Consider the following 9,350-nt stretch of genomic DNA (forward strand, 5'->3'; position numbering starts at 1 on the left):
GTTACTTGTCTGTTTTCTGACACATTCACAGAGACTAACCGCTAACAGCAAGCTGCTGGTTGCTCCAGTTAGCATGTAGCTCCTTCTTCAGCGTCCAGGTAAACTCACCTGGCGGAAGCAGCAGCTCGCGCAGCTTTACCTGCCTGTCAGAGAGACACAGTCTCGTGCTGGAAGCTGCACCTGAGAGCAGCTAGCTAAGCGCAGCAGCTGTGAGGAAGCTAACCTGCTAACTGCTAACAGCGGCTGAATCCGCGGCTCTGAGCCCGGAGCTGTGGGCAGGCAGCCGGCGGAGGCTGTGGCCGGCCCCGGTGGGCCACGATGGGCCCCGGTGAGCCCCGGTTGGCCCCGGTGAGCCGGTGTCGGCCCGCCTGCCGGTGTTTGTCACCTGAAGCCATTTTCATCCGGTTTAAAGCCTCACCTGCACGCGCACTCTGACTCGTGGTTAGCATCTGCTAGCCGCTAAGCTAACAGCGGGAAAGCGGGCGCTTTGGGGGCTTGTAACGGGGCACCGCGGCGCCCCGCCGCCCGGTGTCGGTGCGGGCGGCCGGTGCGTGCCGGCGGGCGGCGCTCTGCCTACCTGTCCTCCCCGGATTTCTTCTGTTTCTTGCCCATCCTGCCGCTGCGCTGCTCCGGTTCTCCGGTTCTTCGGGCTCCGCTGGAACACGACGATCACCGCAGAGATCGTCTCGTGCCCGACGCTGCGCGCGGAGGTCTCACTCCGCCGCGTCCCGCGAGCGGACTGCGCGGCCGTTGCCATAGAAACCGACTGGACGGAAACTTATGGACTTAAAAACCATTAAAATAAGACAGAGTGACCTGATCCAGGTAGAACCGGATCTGGACTTCATGAAAACATGTAGAAGGAAAATAAATGAACAAAAACATTAAAACGAAAACGTTCAAGTAGAAAACGTGAAGATCCAACGGAACAAACTGAAGATTTATTGTTATTAGTTTTCATCATGTGTTTGTTCTTTTTACCAGGAGTGTCTGAAATGAAGGGTTTCATCATTCTGACTGAGCAGCAGTTGTTCTCAAAGCCTCATTAATAAAACATATTTGAAAGAACAAAGAACATGAAAACATTAATTCATCACTACTTCTGGGATTCATTTTGTTTTATTTACTATTTTCCTGATTCCATGTAATTTTTTTAATCCTTTTTATTCTGTCTGTCATCGCTGTGTCAATAAAGTTCTTGTTTTCGTGTGTTTTAAAGCAGACTTGGGCTTTGGTTTGTGGAGAACGTGTCGGAGTGAGACCTCCGCTCTGCTCCCGCCTCTCTGCACCAGCGTGGCTCAAATCTGGAGGGCTGCGCATGCGTGCTGCGATTTGACCTGTCCGAGGTTTGTCAGGAATCAAAGATCAGTGATCATGATTATCGATCGATCACAAACTCTGACAGATGATATTTGTCAGATTTATGATGAAGAAACAAACTGACTGGTTTATTGTGTGTTTTGTTATTTTCCGGTTCTTCCTGTTGGTGTCGCTGTCGAGCTGCAGAAACGTCACAATCCGGGATTAAACCTGCAATTATTCTGAAATATTTTAGTAAAAAACTGTTGAGACACGAGAGGAGTCACAGCTTGAATTAGAAATCGACCTAAATGTGGTCCAGACTGACGGTTTTATTTGTTTTGGGTTTTTCTCCAACCAGACTCGGAACCGTGTGTCCATCCTGGTTCTGTCAACACGGAACAGCTTTTAGCATGAAGACACAAAATCACCACACGAACGCAAAAAACACACAACGATCCAGAAATGAACAGAACCTGTCTGATTATTTCTGGCAGCTTGGAGACATTCTGAAAGACTTTTGGCCTCTGAAGCTTCCACCTGGTTCTGTTCTCAGAGTTCTGTATGGACCCGGTTCTTCAGCTCCAAACATCAGAGACGTTCTCACAGTCACGTGTTTATTGTCAGTGTGATCAAATCTCAAAGTGCTTCAACGTTCACAGGTGAACTTTCTCATGTTCTCAGCAGAACCAGCCACAGTTCCTCCAGCAGGGGGCAGTGCTGCTCTGTGATTGGCCGCGGTGGCGCTGCTCTCTGATTGGCTACTCTCAGCCCATCACCTGCAGCACAGCGGCGCACAGCTCCCTCATTCGTCGGTTCTCGCAGCGCAGCAGCGCAGCGACGGCGGCGGCGGCTGCGTTCGGACAGAACCTCTCTCCGACCAGAACGGCGCTCAGCTCTCCGCTCAGCCGCTCACAGATCCAGTCCGCCGGAGCGTCGATGCTGCAGCCGTCGATCCGTCCGTTCTTCACGTCCACCTGCAGCCGGCCGGAGCGTCGGGCCTCCGGCAGCTGCAGCTGCGTCTCCACCGAGAACTTGGGCGTCTTCCCGAACGTCCAGTTCCAACCTCGGAGCTCCGCCTCCAGACGGCCGACGTCCGGGAACAGAGTCTCATCGGACGGGTCGACGAGAACGGTCCCAGAACTGAAGCAGAACTCTGAGAGAACCAACAAAAATGAAGCAGAACACAGAGTGAAAAACAAAAACTAAACAGACGAATGATTGTGTAGAAAGGAGAACCCGGTAGAACCCAGTAGAACCCTGTACAACCCAACAGAACAAGGTGGAACATCGCCGACATGAGCAGAACTCAGTAGAACCTTTGTTGTACTGCTCTGCCACGCCTTCCACTAGCTCCTCCCACTGCAGCGAGGGGGCGTGGTCTATCAGGTTGGCGACGGGCGAGGGGACGCTGGGCGTGGCGTTGCTATGGATACCAGGGCAGGAGGGGCGGAGCACCGCAGAGAGGGCGGAGCGATCAGCCGAGTGGAGCAGCGTGCAGTGGTGGTAGGAGGACTGCCGGCTGAGTCGGGACGCGGTGCCTGTAAACAACAACAACAACAACAACAACGTGACAAAATCAACAACAATAACAAACAACATAATAACAGGAAACAACACTTGAACACTGTTAAAAATAAATAAACAAAAACACAAGCAACAGTGACAACACAAAAACATGAAAAACATCAACAAAGGACAAAATGAAACAAACAAAAACACAAACAGCATAAACAACAACAAACAATAAACACTGACATGTTTCTAACTGGGCTGCAGGTGGCTCTGGTGAGGATTAAGCTGTGTGTAGATAATGGATGGATGGATGTTTCTAATTTACTTTACTTCCTGTTTGTTTGATTCCTTGTTTCATCACACATCAGTTTCTCCTCAGAGATCAACAAGTTCTGATCTTATTGGATATTTCTGCCTCCATTACAGAACCCTTCAGCCCGACCCGATCTGGTCCGGTCCAGTCCAGTTTGGTCCTACCTGAGATCTTGTAGTGTCCATTAAGTATGATGTCGAGTCGGTCAGTGGCCCGGACGTCCAGTTCGGGTCGGAGCCTCCTCAGCGCCTCGGTCACCACCTTCAGGTTCCTCTGCCGGTCGTACGCCTTCTTGGACGCGAAGAACGTCAGGTTCAGGTTCCCGAGGTCGTGGAACACCGTCCCGCCGCCGCTCCGCCGCCGCGCCAGAGCGATGCCTGCCCTCCTCATGGCCTTCAGGTCGCACTCGGCCCAGGGGTTCTGGTGCCGCCCAATGACCACGGCCGGCCGGTTCCTCCACAGCAGCAGGACGCTGCGGCGCTGCAGGTCCACGTTGGCGTCAATCCAGTCCTCCAGAGCCAGGTTCTGGTGAACATCGGTGGAGCGAGACTGGAGGACCAGACCTGCACTGCTGCTGCCAGAATCCGTGAAGAACCTGCTGGACCAGGACCAGGACCAGGATCTCTGGTTTCCAGTTCGACCTCTTAAAAGAGGAAACATCCCTCTGACCCGACACATCATGGTTTTCTGGCGTCACTTCCTCACCTCCACATGTCGAGAACATCTGGAACATCAAAATAAAACACCTTCAGGGGAAGTTCTACGTTTCCTAAAAAAACATTGTGATCGTAAACATTTAAGTTCCGGACAAAAAAATGTCAAATGACCAATCAGCAGGGATGATTAGCGTCACCGTCAAAGAATTTAAGCTAGCTAGCACAACAGCAGTCTAATATGTAATAACGTTGTTAGCTAGATATAAAGTCAAATAGCTAGCTTGAGCAATAGCATGCTAATATAGTATAATGTTAGTAGTTTAACATAGTCAGTTACCTATCTAATGCTACATCAAGTTACTATAGCATAATGTGACTAGTTTAATATATCTAGCTAATATAGCATAAGGTCATTAGGTTAAAACAAAGACAGGCAAATAGCTTACTACTACAACAGCAAGCTAGTACAGCGTAACCATGTTAGCTTCACATAAAGCCAATTAGTTAGCGAGCCAAGGCTACAGCAAGCTCATCACGTAATGTTATTATCTTTAATAAAGTAACTCAGTTAGCAAGCTAATGCTATGTTGAGCTAATACAGCGCAACGTTGTTAGCTTCACATAAGGCCAGCTAACTAGCTAGCTAGTGCTACACAATGTGACTAGTTCACCATACAGTCAGCTAGTTAGCCTGTGGGGCAGACAATAAAATGTGTTCTACTGCTGGTTAGCTTTAATGCTACTGGATCAGACGATGCTAAACATAATTCATCAGAACTCTGAGCTAAAGTATTAAAACCCATCTTCTGACCCGTTAACATGTGACAGAAGAAACATTTCTGATTGGACTGCTGGAGAAGCTCCAGTAAAGTGAGTTAAAGTGTAACTTCTGGAGGACAAAGTGACCTGATGTGGAGGTCAGAGGTCACGTTTACCTGAGTTCACCTGCAGGACCACGAACAGTGAAGCTGCCGTCAGTGACCTGCAGCAGGACGAGTCTCCGGCTGACTTCCTGTGAAGCTGCAGCTCCAAATTAAAACTCTGATTTCTGACAAACTCACCGAACCGACGAGTGTTTACTGAAACAAACAGACAACAAACAGCCGGTAAACAAACCGTCTGACCGAACACGCGGAGCAGCACTGAAGGACGAAAGCAACCGGAGACGCACCGCGCTGCTTCCAGTCAGACCCTTCAAAATAAAAGAGGGCACATCGCCAAAAATAGGAGTTTTAGGGTTTTATTTATGGTTTAGTGAAGATTCAGCGGAACATGTCATAATTATTAAAAATGTGTTAAAATATACAGATATTCAGAGAGTCTATTTGACATTTTTATTAGTTTACCAATACTTTTACTCTGAAGTATTTACATCGTGGCGCAGACAGGAAGGCAACGGCGCCAAAAACATCACGTTTTATGACGTCATCCAACAGTTTTCATCCGCTCTGCGCGTTTTTAACTCGATTCCTGCAGCTTGCAGTGAGTCAGACTCCAGCGTTTAAAGGCCGCTTTTATTCTGATAAATGAGAAACGGGTTTTCTGTTTAACTTCGAGCAACTTGACTTCTGGCTCCGACCTCGGTCCGTCACCGTGAAACATCCGGGCTGTGCTGAGACCTGTCGCACAAAGGTTCCGCCCGCACGACTGGTCATTGAAATGAAGTCAGAGAGCGACTGACAGNCAGGTGGAACTTATTCTGACGGTGCTAGGCTAATGCTAGTGCTAAGAGGTTAGCTGGCTAACAGCTAGGAGGCAGCCACAGATTAAACAGACAGAAATAGAAATGGGAAAAGAACAAAACAGAAGAACAGCAGCAGGAGATAATCCGTTATTGATCAGCGATCAGCCGAGCATCGTAGCATCAAATCGCTGCTGTTTAATCCGTACATATTCAGTAACAGTGAACATTGTTAGCTCAGTTGTCACGTGATGCTAACAAACAACCTCTGATGCATTTACGTTCTGAATATCAGTCATTGGCTGTTCTTGATCACCGATAATCGATCCCAACGTCAGCCCTGACAAATACACGTCGCTAATATTCTCATAACGTTTATTTTTCACCTTCTGTCGGAGGTGTCAGAGTCTAACGGGAACTGTGGAGCTACGCTCAGAGTTCAGGCTGTAAAACAGAAACTACAAACAGTGAATATCTGTCACTCTACAGGAAGTACGGCTCCGTCGTCGTCTCACCGTCTTCTTGTCCTTCGGCTCCTCGTTCCTCTCTCCGTCCACCTGGCCTTCACCTTCATCCTCCTCCTCCTCAGGACTGGCTCCGCCCTTCTTCCCCTTCCTGGTCTTCTTCTTCTCTGGTCTGGGAGGCTCCACGCTCTCCACTTCTTCTGTGGTGTCTGTTTTCTGCACAGGGACAAACAATCAGACAGTTTATGAATTTATTTCTAAAATCTGATGGAAGGAAAAACAAACGTTGGTTCTGTCATGTTGCACAGATTTGTTTTAATATTCTAGAAGTCAGAACATCGTCTTTGTCATTATACATGTCGTTTATCATTCGGCTTAGCGGTCGATTTGCTGTTGTTGTTGTTGTTTGTGTCATATTCCTTATTAAAGAGGACAAAGTCAAAGTCATACATGTGATCTGGTGTAAAACTGAGGCGATTAATAATCAATAATAACGATGATCAGCTGCTCAGACGTCGGCCGGCTAAACACACGTGAAACATCACGAGGAACAAAAGCGACGTAGATTTACAGGCGTGACGTCATCTCACATTAAAAACCTGGAACGTGAAGCTGAAACGGCCTCTAACGGCATCTAGCTGGAGCTGCAGCGTTGAATCCACCGTTTGATCCGTTCAATAACAGTCATGACCGTAACTCCAATAATTCAAGTCCTTTCATGTGCAGGCAACAGCTGCAGCTTCTTCAGGTTACTTTACATTAAACTCAACGTCTGGTTTTGTTATTTTATGGATATTTAAAGAAGGCTGCGGAAAACAACAACAACAACAACATGGTGCTACTCCAGCAGCTCCTAAATACATAACAAACATCTAATGAAGAGTCATTTCCTCCATGTTTTAGTCTGAATTCTGCAGGACATCGTTTCAAAGTCAGACCACCTCAAACATGTTCATGATTCAGACCGACGGATTGAAACACGACTTCCACTGACACTGAACAGCTGATTGAACCAGCACATCCTCACTGGATCCCTGTCTCTGTTTTATGGATACGTTCAGGTCCGTCTGAGGCAGGGGGGGCCAGTCCTGGTCCTGGAGGGCCACAGTCCTGCATGTTCTAGATCAGGATGGTGATGAGGCTGCTGCAGAGCCTCATCACCATCCTGATCATTGAATCAGGTGCGTTGGAAGAAGGAAACATCGAGAACATGCAGGACTGTGGCCCTCCAGGACCAGGACCAGGACTGGACCCCCTGGTCTGAGGCGCCCGGCGGCGGCGGCGCTCACCTTGGCCTTCCCTCCCTGCGTCTCCAGGCTCAGCTCCTCCAGCTCCTTCAGGATGTCGTCCTCGCTGCAGAACAAACACAGTTACTCACTGGTTTCACTGCACCGACCACAAGCAGAGCAGCAGAACCAGAGCTCGTACTCAAAGTCCTCCTTCTTGGCTCCTTTCTTCTTCTTCTTCCCCTTCGGCTCCTTGGAGGCTCCGGCGCCTTCGATCTCCGCCGCCAGAGCGTCGATGTCGATGCCGTCGTCTTTGGCGCTGGATGGATAAGAAGCAGATCAATAAGAGCCGATCGGCGGCCGCCACGCTTTGTGTGAGAACAATGAAGGGAAGCTGCTGACGCTTCAGCTGCTTTCACCAGCAGCTGAACAAACGCTTCAGAGCCACTCAGCACAAAAACGCTTTGGTTCCCTTCACTGGATTCTCACTGATCACGTCTCCGCTGCTCATCAGAACCCACCGACCGGGCCCAGCAGGAACAGGTCCAGGTCGCCACAAGGCCGCCCAAAGACACACACCGACACACACACCAACACACACACACCAACACACACACACCAACACACACCGACACACACACCGACACACACACCAACACACACCAACACACACACCNCAACATGTTGAGTTCAGGGTCCCATCATTTATGTCCAGAACTGTTTCATGAGTTTATTTTTTAAATAGTTCTGTAGAACCGCGGTTCAAAAGCAACGTCTGGTTTCATCGGTTAATTTTCATAGAATTTTTATTTCTTATGATTTTTGTCAGATTGAGGTTCTGTCTGTGGCCGTGGTGGGTTTTTCTTTCGCTAACCGAGCGGTACCAGCTGCTTGGTCCACGTCTGACCACATGTTTGGGGGTTTTCGGGGGTTGTTGATGAAGGACGGAGCCCCGGAGTCGCTCTCTGTTCCTCCACCTTTGTTACTGATCATCTTCTCACCTTCTGCTTTCTGTCAGACTCCTGATTCAATCACCTTTTGTTCTCTGACTCCAGTCGTTGATTAGCATCTATGCTAACGAACCACCACTGACTCAGGTATTTACATACGGCCCCTCCCCCCTCTGACAGACCCGACTAACTGTTCCCAAGTCCGGAGCAACGAGTCAGAACTTATTTAACAAGAAACTACAAGTGAGACCAACAAGTCCCAAGTCAGAGTCAAGTGGCACAAAATCAGAACCAGCAGGTCCAGCACCGGGTCCAGCATGAGGTTTGTTCTGCAGAGTGTTCTGATATTTCTTCTGTCACACTGAGAAACATTCGCTCTGGACTCTCCCTGAAAACCAATAAAGTCTGATCCGACCCGATCTGGTGCTGAAACCAGAACACGTGAGGAAACAAAAACACGTTAAAGTCGAAACAGCAGAGCAGCTCGCCTGGTTCTGGTGGTTCTCTGTTGACTCTGTTAGTTTCAGTGTTTGTTCTGCAAAACAAACAGCAGAAAATCAACCTGGACCAAGAAGCAGCAGCACATTCTTCTGCTAATCCTGCCTTCAGAGCTTCCTGAGTCTGCAGCAGCTTCAGGCGTCTCATAAAGTCCGACTCCTCCTCCGATCCAAAGGTCCTCAGACAGACGAAGCCGGCGGACCAAGGATGGAGGACGACAAGAAGCAGCAGCAGCAGAAAACCTCCAAAGAAGTTTACTTCAGCGTCCTGCCGGATAAATATGAACCTCTGATCGAGGAGGACGAGGTGGACGAGGAGGAGAGGAGGATGAAGAAGGAGGAGAAGAAGAGGAGGAAGAAGATGAGGCACAAGAAGTACAGGAAGGTGAGAAGATCGACTCCAGGCAGTCGTCAGAGCTTCAGGCAGGAGGTTCAGAGGAATTCAGGACAGACGGACGGACTGGAGAGTTTAAAAAAGAAAACTTAAATAATCTAAAACTAGTTTCATTAATGAAAGTGACAACTTGTGCATCTAATAATAAAACACAGACGCAACAAATAAAATGTAAAACGAACCGAATGAAAACTTTTAAATCTGCTCCAATATGTCAGAAAAGTTTTTGTTAAAATACACAAAAATACTTTAGTCAAATACAAATAAAAACATAATGAGTAAGTATTAACACATTAATATTAAAAATATAGCAAATAAAACATTAAATGTTTTATAAATTAAAAAAAGACAAAAA

General features: G+C 48.2%; 3 protein-coding genes across 3 annotated transcripts in view; 1 reads left to right on the forward strand and 2 right to left on the reverse strand.

Moving 5' to 3' along the window:
* The window catches only part of eif5b (eukaryotic translation initiation factor 5B), a 36,924-nt gene extending 28,777 nt beyond the window's left edge, over positions 1 to 8,147 (reverse strand). The window contains exons 1-4 of the mRNA XM_008300363.1: positions 8,039 to 8,147; positions 7,357 to 7,486; positions 7,218 to 7,281; positions 5,980 to 6,144 (exon numbers count right to left, since the gene is read on the reverse strand). Coding sequence (XP_008298585.1) covers positions 5,980 to 6,144; positions 7,218 to 7,281; positions 7,357 to 7,486; positions 8,039 to 8,147 — 468 coding nt within the window. The remainder of the gene's footprint in view (positions 1 to 5,979; positions 6,145 to 7,217; positions 7,282 to 7,356; positions 7,487 to 8,038) is intronic.
* Positions 1,590 to 4,906, reverse strand: lipt1 (lipoyltransferase 1). Its single transcript, XM_008300354.1, has 4 exons — positions 4,719 to 4,906; positions 3,292 to 3,851; positions 2,619 to 2,840; positions 1,590 to 2,455 (listed from the first exon to the last, which is right to left on the reverse strand). Exons 2-4 carry the CDS (start codon positions 3,806 to 3,808, stop codon positions 2,067 to 2,069), a joined length of 1,128 nt encoding a protein of 375 aa, XP_008298576.1. The 5' UTR covers positions 3,809 to 3,851; positions 4,719 to 4,906; the 3' UTR covers positions 1,590 to 2,066.
* Positions 8,148 to 8,809: 662 nt separating the features above from the next.
* LOC103371133 (uncharacterized protein C1orf115-like) overlaps positions 8,810 to 9,350 on the forward strand; it is a 2,315-nt gene continuing 1,774 nt past the window's right edge. Inside the window, exon 1 of the mRNA XM_008300364.1 lies at positions 8,810 to 8,986. Within this exon, the coding sequence (XP_008298586.1) occupies positions 8,810 to 8,986 (177 nt within the window). The remainder of the gene's footprint in view (positions 8,987 to 9,350) is intronic.

This window comes from Stegastes partitus, unplaced genomic scaffold (genome assembly GCF_000690725.1).
Source record: "Stegastes partitus isolate 25-593 unplaced genomic scaffold, Stegastes_partitus-1.0.2 Scaffold1529, whole genome shotgun sequence".
NCBI lineage: Eukaryota > Metazoa > Chordata > Actinopteri > Pomacentridae > Stegastes > Stegastes partitus.

Excerpts from the sequence above, each read along its gene's own strand:
- lipt1 (XM_008300354.1), bottom strand. The coding sequence starts at position 3,808 with ATGATGTGTCGGGTCAGAGGGATGTTTCCTCTTTTAAGAGGTCGAACT. Across the intron at positions 2,841-3,291 it reads TGGACACTACAAGATCTCAG|GCACCGCGTCCCGACTCAGC; the intron begins GTAGGACCAAAC and ends TGTTGTTTACAG. Across the intron at positions 2,456-2,618 it reads GGCAGAGCAGTACAACAAAG|AGTTCTGCTTCAGTTCTGGG; the intron begins GTTCTACTGAGT and ends TGGTTCTCTCAG.